The sequence below is a fragment of the Lycium barbarum genome, chromosome 5 (genome assembly GCF_019175385.1).
Source record: "Lycium barbarum isolate Lr01 chromosome 5, ASM1917538v2, whole genome shotgun sequence".
NCBI classification, from domain to species: Eukaryota; Viridiplantae; Streptophyta; class Magnoliopsida; order Solanales; family Solanaceae; genus Lycium; species Lycium barbarum.
Genome location: NC_083341.1, coordinates 13,275,760 through 13,291,006, shown reverse-complemented (window position 1 = coordinate 13,291,006; position 15,247 = coordinate 13,275,760). Strand labels below are relative to the sequence as shown.

Genomic DNA, 15,247 nt, shown 5'->3' with positions numbered 1-15,247 from the left:
TAGGAGCAGCTTGGAATTTGATAGTTAGTTTACAATTTTAACTTAGTGCATGTTTCTTTGGTCGAGTCCTACTTCATGTGTTTTAAACTTTTAATCATACGATATTAACACCTTTTATTATAGGCATAATACATAAATAGGCCCTCAAATTGGCTTCAGCCGGTAAGTATGTCCTCTAACTTTGGGTGTGCACAAGTAGGCACCTAACTTGTCCCCACTTTGTCAGATGAACACTCCAACTTACAAAATGATCATCTAGACACCTTCAAAATTTATGTGTCACGTCAGCATTTGTGTTTACGTGTTCAACTTTATATAAGTTGAGGTGCCTACTTGTGCGCACTCAAAATTGGAGGGCATACTTGTCAGCTGAGGTCAAGTTTGAGGGTCAGTTTATGTATTATGCCTTTATTATATTAAACAAAACTTTCCAGCGTGAATCCGAATTAGTTAAGCTTCAAAATTGGTATTAGACACATAACGGCAAACAAAAACAATGCTAAAAAACACGAATTTTAGAAAGAATTTCAGTTGGAAATTTGCTCGTCGAAAACATTTGCAATGGTCTTTCTGTTTTGGAAATCCTAGAATGTGTCTGTTCGCCTAGTGGGTAGTAACTCGTTAGGTGCCAGCCGTGGCTCATGAAAACGGGTCAGTGACAGAAAGGGATCCCTCAACATGATTATGACAAGAGGCTTCTTGAAAAGACCTATAGTTGAAATGCTTCATTTGACTTATAAATGATCAGTTTCTTCAACAATTACATTCATCTGATCATTCTCAAACTATGCACATATGTGAAAAATATTGAGTTCAAAAGAAATTCTATAGGTATATAGAATTATCCGTTGTTGATCCAACAGCAGAGACTTGAGTGTAATTCATCTGCTGTTTCCTTTGTTAACCCCTTCAAGTTTATTGAAGTCTAAGTGCTTCCAGCTGCTGAACATGCTGCTGTGGAAGTGGCGGCGGAGACCAATTATTTCCAGCCACCTCGCCAACGTCCTCCACGACATATTCCTATACAAAAATTAGCAGATCAGATACATGACAATGGCAGAAGCATATCCAAGATTTTAAATTTATGAGTTCTGAATTTTAGGATAGGGCAACGTCTGAGTTCGAGATAGATAATTTATATTCCCTCGTCCCATTTTAACTGTGGTTTTAGCTCAAAATTTTTGTCCCAAAATAATTGTCACTTTAGGAATTCAAGACTAAAGTTAACAATTGTTTCCAGCTATACCCCTGACATTAAAAAAGTATGCACAATAATTAAGAGGAAAAATTAGTCTACCTTTATTAAATAGGGGTAATTTAGTAAACTATACCTTGTAAGTTGTATTTCTTATTTTTCTTAATGGGCGTGGATAGAGCTAAGCAACAGTAAAAATGGTACGGAGGGAGTACATATTAAGTGGCTCTCTTAACAAATATACATAGTTTGGGCCAAAATTACGGTTATGTCAAACACGTAACTTGTGGTGTAGATCCACGCATAGACAATGGCAAACAGTTTGAAAGAGAGGGACAAAAACAAAGGCGTAGCTTACCTTTGTCAGCATTCTTTTCTCAAGTATGTGGTAGTGGCGCTGCCAGATTCTCTGCCCGACCATCGTAGCAACCAAAACACTGTAAAACATGCCAAAGATAGCGAATAATCCTAGCACAACTACAGCCACAATTAATAATGCCGGTGCCCCGGATTGATCACCACCACCTCCTAAACAATTCCCGCATTCGCACTCAGTGCAAGAATGATTCTCGGAGCAACACTCACATGTCGAATTGGAACAATTCCCGGAGCATATGTTAGAACCAACGCAGATATAAGTTGTACCTGTACGAGGCGTACGCGTATGACAGTCTGCGCACATTCTGCAAGGATATGAAAAAGGATCAGAAAGAAAAAATAATTCTCCAGCAACTACAGTACAAGACGTTAATGCAGTAGATAAAAGATCAAAAAGAAACTAAAAATTAAAGAAGCAAAGAAAATCAATAAAAGATTCTTTATCTTTTTACTTCCTTGAGTTGTGATGTCTACAAAGAATACCAACTTTATAAAAGGATCTGAAGGCGTTTTTGTTGAAGTGTGACACCATCTCATCTAAAAACTAAAGCCGTTCCCCTCACATTGCGGCCTGAATTTTTTCATGGGCCAAGCAGGTGATATTCTTTTTGATAATGAGTGGCAATGAGACTCGAACCCAGGAACTCTGTCTGCTCTGATACTATGTTTAGTGTATGACCATCTTATCTAAAAGCTTAAGCTGTTACAGAGAACATACTTTTATTTATTTCATTGTGTCTTGCAACATGCCCCCTCACGTGCGGCCTTATTTTTATTCATGGGCTAAGTACGTGGAAATTCTTTTTAGATAATGGGTGACAATGAGACTCAAACTCAGGACCTCTGCCTACTTTGATACCAAGTTTTAAGTGTGCGACCATCTCATCTAAAAGCTTAAGCCGTTAGAGAGAACACACTTTTAATATTTCATTATGTCTTTCAACAGTTTTCACATGCCAACCATATGCTATAGCAGCAGATTATGGGCTATTTCCTGGTAAAGGCAACTACTGATTTTCATTGTGACCATAATATTCTTCTTTCCTGATTCGAAGAGAGATGCATTTTAATTCTTTTTTGGGAAGATTTGCAAACAGTGTTTATGAATTTGTCGCATAGTCTGGTAATAACAAATAGAGGACAGAAGCAGAGGCGGAGCCAGAATTTGAAGTTTATGTGTTCTGAACTGCCACCGAGCCCATAGCTCGTCCTAATTACTGGGTTCGCAATTAAATATTTATACATATTTAATGGATTTCTAATACAAATTTAGCGTCTAAGCAAAAGCTACTAGGTTCGTCCAAACCCGTAAATAATACTCTTATCTCCGCCCCGGGGCAGAAGCCGCAGAGAAGAATCTAATATGCATGTTATGCTTTATTACTTGTTTCTTTTAAAAAGCGTAAGAGGAAAACAGGATGAACGAAGACTGCAGTATTAAGGTTACTGTGATATGGAAGCAAATAATGGAAGTCAAAAAGAAGACAAAAAACATTAGTTTTACCCGGCGCAAGAGCAACAAGACAACGCATTCCGGCAGGGCTGACCCAAATCATCACGCACACTTTCATCGAAGCAACTTAAGAAACAACCAGATATGCCCATCAAAGCGAGAAACAACAGTACCCCTGCACAAAAGCCAACAAATAGCAATTAGATCAACTCATACAATCATTTAAGAATCACTATAAACTGCAAATAGTAGACTCCTAATTTTGGATGATACACTAATTAAACCTGGAGAGATGTATGCATCAAGGATGTTCCTTTCATGATCTGACGAACATATAAAAGGGATATTTTTCCTTCCAAAAAAGGCAAGAGAGAAACAAATCAACCATTCTCCAGACCTCATGCCTCTTCATCATAGTTGCTCCTACTGTTTTCTATTTTCATTTCTGTTTGTTTCAGCTGGTTCTATTTCTTTTCTTCTTCTTCTTTTTTTCAATTTGATAACCGAGAAATTTCCTAGTGGTCGATGAAGTTAGTTGAGAACCATGAGGTCTCAGATTCAGATTTCACCAGAGCCAAAAACACTTGGTGATTCCTTCCATCTGTCCAAGCTTTGGTGGACAGAGTTACCCGGTACCTGTGTTGGTGGGAGATAGTAAGCACCCGTGGAATTAGTCGAGGTGGGGGCAAACTGGCCCTGAGAGATGGATATGGTTATCAAAAAAGAAATCTCTTGAGTTCGCTCCTCTAACCCAAATTGTGCTCACAAGTTCAAAACTCGGGCAAGTGTGAGCCCATCCCTCTACCATTCATTCAGTTAAATACCAGGCTTTAGTCACTGATAGTTTGAACTCCTGATGTGCGCTTGACGCACACTTTATGTGTTGTGTCCTTATCACTGAACCAAAGCCTGGGTAATTTCTTTCAATAGATTCTTCCATGATTGAAGGTGCTAATTAGCTTTATAGCAATCCAAGGAATGGACAGTTGGACAACACAATAGCACCTTTCTGTCCGAAGTTCCAACAGAATAGCCATGCAAGGATCTTGCACTCTTACGATGCGAAAACTTTGGAATATCTAAGTGAATATTGTTTATCTCATATTCTTCCACCACCCCTCCCCAACCAAATCTCATTTACCAAGGCAACTAAATATGACTTATAACCCCAAAACGAGGAGGGAAGATCAGGTCTATGAGACCTATTGGTACCGAAGTTAAATGTCAACAAGGGCAGGTAACAACTGTACCTGACATGTGTGCATTCATCTGGATTGGTCAGCCAATCGGATAACAATTCGACAAGTATACATAAATTAATGTTGATAACTACTGCAGATGAATATGTTTTACCGCATATGTAATAGAAGCTCAGTTCACTACCAAACCCCCAATGCACATGAAGCCAAAACATCTGGTGTTTATCAATCACATACACTAGAAACCCCAATGAAGCTATAATCTGCAAAACAGAATTAAGGGTAGTGATCAATTTAAGATATTGTCCACATTACCATTTAAAAAAAGTAGTTAGATATGACGGAAAAAAAACTGTAAACAGGGTCGCCCACGTACAAGCTGAACTGCGAGAAAGATGAATAAAATGTCTGTGGTCACAAAGAACCGGAATTTTAAGGTTCTCCATTTTCTCTGAAGATCGTTAACTCTCAAGTAAAAAGGGGCCTCGCAAGTCGTACAATGGGAAAATGCAAATCCTTCCTGTAAAAAGACAAACTTTAGGGGACAGTTATAATTCAATTTTGATGATTAAGGCTTAGTAAGAAGTAATCTGCCAGCAGTTGAAGCCTTAGCCTATAATGATGCAAAAGCCAATAACTAATTGAATACTTGGTCTAGTTATGTTGCTCAAACTCTCCAAAAAATGTTGTCGTACCCCTGTCAAATCCTCAAAAGATGCACTACTTTTAGAGGATCCGACACACACCCAACGGTAATTTTTAAGAGTCCGAGCAACATAAGTCCCGAATTAGCAAAGCTTAGAGGTAGTAAGGCTAAAACTTGAAAAAATGATCTGAAAACATACCTTAACAGCACGCCACTGATCAAGGCATCCTCGGTGAACATACTTTGATGTACCCCTGCATTTACAAGGTGCGATAAAATCCCTACCTAAATAGGAAAAGTTAAAATAATCATAAGTATCTCGGTTCTCATGCATCAACAAATTCATTAACCAAAATAGTACTAAGATGCTCTGGTCATAATAAACAAGGGAGAACTCAGCAAGAACCATTCACTAGAAGACAATAAAGATTACAAACTAACAACTCCTTTCTGTCCAAATGTTTTCTTCCTTCAGTCATTTGATCTGAACGATTAAAATCAATCAATCAACGATGCCTAAATCGCAAATCAATTATGCTTTTTCCCCATGAATAACCCAAAGTAGTTCGGGTTGATTTTATCGTAATCTGACTAATTCTGTTTGAACCTCAACCTACTCCAACCCTCCTCCTTTAAACCAGACTTGGAGTCAGCTCTGATATGCGAGTATATGCGGAGTTCGATATGAACTATTTCAAATAGAATACAAGATTATATGATATGTTACACTATGCAACCAACTATCTTCAATTCAAACTAAGAGTACCACAACAAAACAAACACCACATCTTCAACTCCCTCCCCACATTAAAATTTTCATTCAGTTCAGCCTCTCAGCAATGCAGAAACTACAGCTGGGCTAAAATAATTTGGCTTACAGCTTGCTAACGGTCAAACGCGTTATTCAGTAACTATGCTGGTGGAAGGTAGCAGGTATTCGACAGTTTGTCGAAGTGAGTGTAACCCAGACATCACGGTTATCAAAAGGGAGTGGACTCACGTTTGAAAGATAAACAATTCTACCACAAAAATACTTATTTTTTCACCACGAGCCTTAGTTAAAGGTATTTAGAATACTTGACCACCGACTAGATGCGGAGCTAGGATTTGATGTTTATGGGTTCTCAACTTGCCACCGAAACCATAGCTCGTTTTTAGTTATTGAGTTTCCAATTAAGTATTGATACATATTTAATTGATATTCTAATACAAATACAGGATCTAAGCAAAAGTTATTGGTTCATCCGAGCTCATACATAATACTGTAGCTTCGGCCCTACCACCCAAAGCAACTTCCTTTACACTTAGGATGTGTTTGGTAAAATGTTTTCCTAGAAAATATTTTCTTGAAAAACAAGTGGGTTTTTTTTTTTTTTACTTACTTTCTAATGTTTAGTAAGAAAGCAAAAGAATATTATTCCAAATGTATATGTATGTAATCTAGCAAAATATTATGGGGTGGGATGGGGTGGGGAGTGAGGGTTCGGGGTGGCAGGGGTAGGATGGTCAAGGGGTGGGGGTTGGGGTGTTGATGAGTGGGAAGGAGACAATGAACTTTGAAATGTCTCTGAACTTGTTTTCTTTACTTTCATTAAGGAAGTTATTTTCCTAAAAATGAGAAGCTTGTTTTCCTAAAAATATGTTTAAAACATTTTAGCCAACTGAATGTGAGAAAATTGGAAAATACCAACCGTTAAAAGCAAAACAGAGTTCTAACAAGAATCCGAGATTAGGAAAATTAGCTGTCTGTTTTTGACAATATTTACGTCATGCAGCCCATAATTTGTATATTAACACCTGATTTAGCTCATATTATACTCTCTATATACGAGGTTGGTATTAGCACAAGCCAATGAAGGGGTCATTGAAAACTCACCATTAGTTTCAAGGCAAATACGGCACTGAATTTGGTCAACGTTTCCAGCTTCAAGGTCAACTTTGCTGGCTTTGGTGATCATAGGAGGAACTAAAGAAGAAGAAGAAAAATCAAAGTTATGAGCCATTTTTTTCTTTTTCTCTCAAATTATTATCAAAAGAAACAGACAAAGAAATTGCACTTGGATAAAATGAGTTTCATTGTCATGAAGAAATTATAACGAAAGAACAGAGAAAATGAGTAAGTCTTTGCAAGGTCTAAAATAGAGTTGAATAAACTATGACCAAGATGGACAAAATAATCATGAAAGTCAACAGTGAGCGTTGATTTAAAAATATTCGACTATTATAATGTTTACGCGGCTCAAGCACTATAGTGGCTTTAAGTCAATTTATTTGGAGGCTTTTTATTTAAAAAATATTTTTCCCATTAAATCTATGCTTCTAGCTTTTTGAGATGCAATGTGGTTAATAATTTTTTTATCATCTATTTCTTCTAACATTATTTTTCGAATTATTATATAGTCAACTCATTTAGTATTTCTTGAGAATTGTTGATCATAGGTAAGATTTTTTAACTTTAATTTTAAAAAGCTTCTTTTCGCTAAGGTAAATGTTGCAGGAACGGTTAACATTACCTTATTAAAAAAAAAGGCATTTAAAAAAGAGTCACATGTTTTTATTTGATTGAATATGCCGATTAGAGTATTATTTTCTGCTTGTACTTTTTTTTTCCTTAATACTTTTACTTTAAAAAATAACTCTAAGCTATCAATATAAGGGTGACTATTATATTTTAACGAACATTCAAGGTTAAGACAATATCAAAAATATTATATTAAATTAAGGCTAAATTTAACAGCAGATATTACAATAAAACGTATATAACTTTTTGCTGGTAGAACCACTCTATTGTCGACTTCTAATAAACGTGATTGACCCAATTCTAGATCATCTTCTGGAATCGTATAACTGTCAAAAGTGAGTCACTGTTCATCGGAACTGTTATAGTCCGAATACTCATAAGGTAGGGTCGACGCCCGCCTCCCCCCAAACTGTACTTGCAAGTTTCCCTGCAAAAAGCTCTCCACGCCTACTCTTAGAAAGAACACTATTTTTCTTTAGTTAGGTAGTTCTCCCGAAGTAAGACCCGGTTCCATATTACCGAGACGAAGGACAACATTTCTGTACGTGATCGTAGTAGTATTATATTAAATTAAGGCTAAATTTACTCAATTTTATATTTTTTATAAACATTATGATAAGACACTATATTTTACATATATATATATATATATATTATTTTAAACAAATCATAATATTTATAAAAAATAAATAAAAAATTGAGTAAATTTAGCCTTAAAATCATATATTGTAATATAATCCCTGTTAAGGAAAAATGTATAATTTATCGACTTTTCATGCTCTTGTTCATTTTTTATCTTTTTAAATTCTCGTCATCTAATGATCTCAAACTTTTATTACATTAAAACAACTTTTGATGTTGAACTTTTAAGCTCTTTTAGAAAGAAAATAAGAAAAAATATAAGAGAAAGTACGTAATCTTATGAGAGAAGGGAAAGAGTTGGAGTGTGTGGTGGTGGGGACGAGGGCTACGGGATTAGGTGAAGATAGAGATGTGTCAGAGGGTGGGAAGGACATCATCTTCTTTAGGAAATTTATTTTTCTAGAGAAAATGTTTTTCAAAAATTTTGATCAACGAAACATGAGAAAATTAAAAAATATTTTCTACTGAACACATCCAATTTTAAAAAGCAAGAAATAAGCAAATACCATTTGGCCATGAGAATTTTCCGCTTTATTAGTGTTTGGCATGAACATTTCATATACGACTTTAAGTTGTATTTCGAATGAAAAACACCTAAAATCTTGTTTTCACTTTTTTCACTTCATTACATTCAAACAACCTAATATTCTTTGAAAAAACTATAACCTAACACAACTCCATCTTCAACTCCAACTTCAAAATACCAAATAAAGTGAAAAATATTTGGTTTTCATGGCCAAAAGCCTACTATTATTAGCAATATTATTCATCAATAAAACTTGGAATGTCAAATCCATGGTTTGTCTTGCCCCTCTTGCGTAAACGTTTGATTAGTAAACCAAGTCCTCTTCATTAATGAAATAGCTCTATTGCTTGGCACTTTACAAAACATAAAGATTTCTCTAATGAGCTAAATTTAAATCTCGATCTTCTATTTGTTAGCAATTTAACATAGTAAATCCATATAATTAGTACTTGTTAATACTTGTTAGTTTGACATTGGTAGAAAAGGATTCCCTCAAAATGATTATGAGAAGATGCTTCTTGGATATACCTGTAGTTGAAATGCTTCCTGTTGCTTCATTCGACTTATAAATGATCAGTTTCTTCTTCAACAAACTATGCACATATGTTAAAAAATAAAAATAAAAAGTTTGCCTTGAGCCGAGGGTCTATGGGAAACAACCTCTCTACCTCCTAAGGTAGGGGTAAGGTCTAGTACACTCTACCCTCCTCAGAACTCACTTGTGGATTACACTGGGTATGTTCCAGTGTATGTAAGACTAATCTGTTTGGAAATCCAACAGCAGAGACTTGAGTGTAATTGATCTTTTGTTTCCTTTTAACTCCTTCAAGTTTATAGAAGTCCAAGTGCTTCAAGCTGCTGAACATGCTGCTGTGGCAGTGGCGGCGGAGACCAATTATATCCAGCCACCTCGCCAACATCCTCCACAACATATTCCTATTCAAGAATTAGCATATCAGATAGAAACCTATTAAGCTCTGTCAGAATTATGATAAATATTATGCAACAATCATGAGTGGTTCATGAAAATATTCACTTCATCAGGACACCAAACTACATTCTGATGAAGCTAGAATTTTGAGTTTATAGGTTCTGGATTCTAAAAAAGGCAGCCTACTGGATTCTAGATAAATTATTTACACATACTTAGTGAAATTTTAAACACAAATACAAGGTCTAAGCCAAAGTTATTGGGTTTTGCCAAACCTGTAGGCAAAAATGTAGGGTCGCCCCTGCTGATTGATCTCAACCAAATTAACAGCTTCATAGCAAAAAGTGTTCCACATGAATGAGAACGGAAAAAGAAACTGAAACTTCAAATATCGTTAGGCAAAACCTGAACACCAATTTGTGAAGTCAATTACTTAGAAGTTTCAGTTTGGTGATGACAATCATAGAGAGGGAATGACCAAAAAACATGGCGTGCAAAGAGAAATTCCAAGAGCAATGTCTCTTTTTTGATCACTCAATATAGGGACCAAAGAGAAAAACGGTTTGGCAATCCACATTTTGCAGTGCCAGAACACAATGGCAGCCAGAAAGTTGGATGTTAAACTTAAATCAGGGTATAACACTTTTCTAAATGCTATTATCTGTACATTCTTTGTCCAAACTAACTAACAAGAGCATCCAGGTCCTTTCGAGTAACTTCTTGGATTACATCGATAGTCATATATATATATATATATATATATATATAAAATGGAAGAGACGAATCTAGGATTTTAAGTCTATGCATTTTGGATTCTAGGATAGGACATCGACTGGGTTCGAGATAGATAATTCATGCATATTAAGTGGGATTCTGAGCAAAAATATAGAGTTTAGGCCATAGCTACTGGGTTCCGAACCCTTAGCGTGTGGTAAAGATCCACCCCTAGACAATGACAAACAGTTTGAAAGAGAGGAACAACAAAAAGTGCGTAGCTTTACCTTTGTGAGCATTCTTTTCTCGAGTATATGGTAATGTCGCTGCCAAATTCTCTGTCCGACCATCGTAGCAACCAAAACAGTGTAAAACATGCCAAAGATGGCGAATAGGCCTAGCACAATTAAAGCCACAATTAATAATACTGGATTCCCAGGTTCATCACCATCACCTCCGAAGCAATTCCCGCATTCACAGTCCGTGCAAGAATTCCCACATTCACAGTCCGAGCAACACTCACATGTCGAATTTGAACAATTCCCGGAGCATATGTTAGAATCAATGCAGATGTAAGTTCTACCTGTACGAAGCCTATGGCAGTCCGCACACAGTCTGTAAAAATATCAAAAAGGATCAGAAAGAAAAAAAGAATTCTCCAGTAACTACAGTACAAGACGTTAACGCAGTAGATAAAATTAAAAAAGCTAGAAAATTAATCAAAAGATTCGTTAGCGTTTTACTTCCTTGTGATGTCTACAAAGAATTGCCAACTTTATAAAAGGATCTGAAGGAGTTTTCACATGCCAAACATATGCTATAGCAGTAGATAATAGGCTATTTCCTCTTATTTCATGGTGACCATACTATTCTTCCTGCCTGTTGTGAAGAAAGGTGAAGAGAGATACATATTAATTCTTTTTTTTTTGACAGATTTGCAAACAATGTTTAACAATTCGTCGCATATCTGGTAATAAAAAACAGATGGCAGAGGCGGAGCCAGGATTTGAATTTTATGGATTCTAAACTGTCGCCGAACCCATGGCTCGTTTTAATTACTGGGTTCGAAATTACATATTAATGGATTTTCTAATACAATTACAGAGTCTAAGCAAAAGTTAGTGGGTTTATCCGAACCCGTAAGTAATACTCAACCTCCGACCCAGGGCAGAAGCCACAATCCACAGAGAAGAAACTAATATGTGTGTTATCTTTCATTACTTGTTTCTTGGTTTTAAAAAAGAGCAAGAGGAAAGCTGCAGTATTAAGGTTACAATGATCTGGAAGCAAATAGTGAATAGTCGAAAAGAACATAAAACATATTATTTGTACCCATCATAAGAGCAACAAGACAACACATTCCGGCAGGGCTGACCCAAATCATTGCACACGCTTTCATCAAAGCAAGCTAAGAAACAACCAGATACGCCCATCAAAGCAAAAAACAACAATGCCCCTGCAAAAAGCCAACCAATAGCAATAAAATTAACTCATATAATCTTTTGAGAATCACTATAAGCAGAATTTTGGATGATGCACTATTTACATCTTGAGAGATATATGCATTAAGGATGTTTATATGCTTCTTCCATTAGGCAGGAGAGAAACAAATCCACCAGATTTATGACCCTTTCATCATGGTTATTCCTACTGTTTTCTATTTCATTTCTGTTTGTTTCAGCTGGTTTGAAGGGGAGCCTTGGCGTAACTGGTAAAGTTGCTGCCATGTGACCAGGAGGTCACGGGTTCGAGCCGTGGAATCAGCCTCTTGCAGAAATGCAAGGTAAGGCTGCGTACAATAGACCCTTGTGGTCCGGCCCTTCCCCGGACCCCGCGCATAGCGGGAGCTTAGTGCACCGGGCTGCCCCTTTTGTTTCAGCTGATTTCTTTTTTTTTTCTTTTTCTATTTTAATAACCGAGATATTCTCCGGTGGTCAACGAAGTGGATTCAGCAGAGGCAAAAATTAAACACTAGCTGATTTCTTCTTATCTATCCAAGCTAACCTTGCTAGATAGAGTTACCCGGTATCGGTGCTGGTGGGAGGAAGCAAGTAACCTATGGAATTAGTTGAGGCAAAAACAACAGTTTGACATACATACATAAATAAATGTTGATAACTACTGCAAATGAAGATGTTTTACCGCATATGTAATAGAAGCTTAGTTCGAGACCAAACCCCCAGTGCAAACGAAGCCAAAACATCTGGTGCTTGTCAATCACATATACTAAATATCCCAGTGAAGCTACAATCTGCAAAACAGAAGGTTAGTGATCAATTTAAGATTTTGTTCACAGCATTACTAAAGGAAATACCTAGAAATGAAGAAAAAATAATGTAAAGAGGGTCACACACGTACAAGCTGAACTGCGAGAAAAATGAACAAAACGTCAGTGGTCACAAAGAACCGAAACTTTAAGGTTCGCCATTTTCTATGAAGATCATTAACTCTCAAGTAAAAGGGAGCCTTGCAAGTCGTACAATGGGAAAATGCAAATCCTTCCTGTAAAAAGACAAAGTTTAGGGGACAGGTATATATTCAATTCTTCTTGACCATGCTCTTTAAAGAATCAATGCATGTCTAATAAGTCTCAAGCTATGTTGCTCTGACTATCCAAAAAATGTTGCCGTACCCATGTCGGATCCTCCAAAAATGCACTAGTTTTAGAGGATCCGACACGCACCCGACCGCATTTTTGAAGAGTCCGAGAAACATAAATCCTAATTTAGCAAGGTTTAATTAGAGGTTATAAGGCTAGACTTTTTATGAACAAATGATCTGAAAACAAACCTTAACAGCACGCCACTGATCAAGGCATTCTCGGTGAACATACTTTGATGTACCCTTGCATTTACAAGGTGCAATAAAATCTCTACCTAAACAGGAAAAGTTAAAACAATCATAAGTATCTTGGTTCTCATGCATCAATGAATCCATTAACCAAAATAAAACCGATATGCCTTGAACATAATGAACAAGGGAAAACTCAACAAGAATCATTCACTAAAAGACGTTATATGAATAAAATAACCAAGGAAGAATTCAAGTAGAAGCATTCAATAAAAGATAACATAACACTAACAAGCATTCAATAAAAGATAACATAACACTAACAACTCCTCTTTGTCAAAAGAATGTTCTTTTCTCCTTTGGTCATTTGAGCTGAACGTTTTGAATCAATCAACTAACCATCCTCAATCGCAAATCTGTTATGTTTGTTTTTCCCATAAATAAACCAAATTAATTAGGGTCTATTTTTATTGTAAATTTGACTATTTTTATGAACCTCAACCTACTTCAACCCTCCTCCTTTAACCAGACTTAGAATAAGCTCTGATATGCGAATATATGTGGCGTTCGATCTGAATTATTTCAACAAAGAATAAAAGTTGTGTGCCTGTGTGATATGTTACAAAATGCAAACATCCATCTTCAATCCAAACTTAGAGTACCAGAACAAACAAAGACATCTTTAACTCCCTCCCACATTGTAAATCTTCATTCAGTTCAAACTCTCAGTAATACAGAAACTGCACTTGGGCTAAAATAATTTGGCTTTCAGCTCTAAAAGGGGCAAACCCGTTATCCAGTGGGAGATAGGGGCCTACGGTTCGGAGTCCAAACCCTGTTGTATTAAATATGTTAAAAAAATAAATTCAGAAATCAGTTACTAACCCATGATGGCACTATCATAGAATATAGAAACAATAAAGTTCAAATCTTGGTTTCGCTTCTAGTGGGTAGAAACAATAAAGTTCAAATCTTGGTTTCGCTTCTAGTGGGTAGAAACAATAAAGTTCAAATCTTGGTTTCGCTTCTAGTGGGTAGAAACAATAAAGTTCAAATCTTGGTTTCGCTTCTAGTGGGTAGAAACAATAAAGTTCAAATCTTAGCTTCGCTTCCGGTGGGACATAGCAGATACTCGACAGTTTGCCCCGGTGAGCGCAAGCTGAACCAGACATCACGGTAGAGTGGACCCACGTTTGAAAGATGCGAACTTCTACCACATTAATACCACACCCTCTGTTTTAATTTGTTTGACTGATTTTGTCTTGACACGGAGTGTTAAAAAAGCAAAAGAAACTTTTGAATCTAATGATGTTAAATTAAAGATACTTAGAAAGTACTAAAATGTCCTTTGATCTTTTGATCTCCTGTCATGCCGAAAGTTGGAACTAAAAAATTATCAAAAATAATTCTTTTTTAAACGGACTAAAAAGTAAAGTAGAATGTAAGACAAACAAATTGAAACCTTTTTCACCATGAGACTAAGTTAAAGGTATACAGAACAGTTGGCCACCCAATTATCCCCAATAAAAGACTTTATTTGTTAAAATCAAAACAGAATCGTAATAATACGCATAAGTCAATTAATAATTCAAAATTTGAACAAAACCCATGATGAAAATGAAGGGTTCATGGAAAACTAACCATCAGTTTCAAGGCAAATACGGCACTGAATATGGTCAATGAGTCCAGTTTCAAGGTCAACTCTGCTGGGTTTTGCTATTAGAGGAGGAACTAAACAAGAAGAAGAAGAAGAAGAAGAATCAAAGTTATGAGCCATTTTTGATAAATTGAGCTCATCATCATCATCAACAAATTATTACTGTATAATAAAAGAACAGAGAAAATGTGAAGTCTGTAAACTAATCTTAAATAAACTATGGCCAAGTGGACAAAATTATCTTCCAATTAAAGTCACTAGTAAACATTTACTTCCACGCTTAAGAGTGTCCACTCGACTATTTACACACTTTTAAAAAAATATTATTCTAAAATAAGTAATTTGACTAAAACACTCTCAATTAACTAGAAAGTTAATTTTTTCTTAATTTTATAAGTGGACAATCTTTTGAATAAAAAAATAAATGTTAAGTGGATATTTTTTTAAACTGGAGGGAGTACTATATAATATTCGACTATTATATTGTGTATATCCCACATTTCTTTGGCAGTGTCACAATTTGATATTTTTGCATACTCTTCTCTACTTACTGCACAGTAGAGCAAAACTATTGCCCTGGCATTTATTTGCAATG

The 15,247-nt window shown here is 36.1% G+C and overlaps 2 protein-coding genes across 2 annotated transcripts; both read right to left on the bottom strand.

Annotated features, from left to right (window-relative positions):
• Positions 1–712: 712 nt before the first annotated feature.
• Positions 713–7,036, bottom strand: LOC132640503 (uncharacterized). The gene is made up of 7 exons (XM_060357113.1): positions 6,748–7,036; positions 5,071–5,156; positions 4,602–4,745; positions 4,380–4,488; positions 3,078–3,201; positions 1,554–1,878; positions 713–1,020 (listed from the first exon to the last, which is right to left on the bottom strand). The coding sequence occupies exons 1-7, from the start codon at positions 6,872–6,874 to the stop codon at positions 916–918; spliced, it is 1,020 nt and encodes a 339-aa protein (XP_060213096.1). The 5' UTR covers positions 6,875–7,036; the 3' UTR covers positions 713–915.
• Positions 7,037–9,091: 2,055 nt separating this feature from the next.
• LOC132640501 (uncharacterized) lies at positions 9,092–14,890 on the bottom strand. Its single transcript, XM_060357111.1, has 7 exons — positions 14,637–14,890; positions 12,996–13,081; positions 12,564–12,707; positions 12,348–12,456; positions 11,538–11,661; positions 10,493–10,820; positions 9,092–9,496 (listed from the first exon to the last, which is right to left on the bottom strand). Exons 1-7 carry the CDS (start codon positions 14,770–14,772, stop codon positions 9,392–9,394), a joined length of 1,032 nt encoding a protein of 343 aa, XP_060213094.1. The 5' UTR covers positions 14,773–14,890; the 3' UTR covers positions 9,092–9,391.
• Positions 14,891–15,247: the final 357 nt, after the last annotated feature.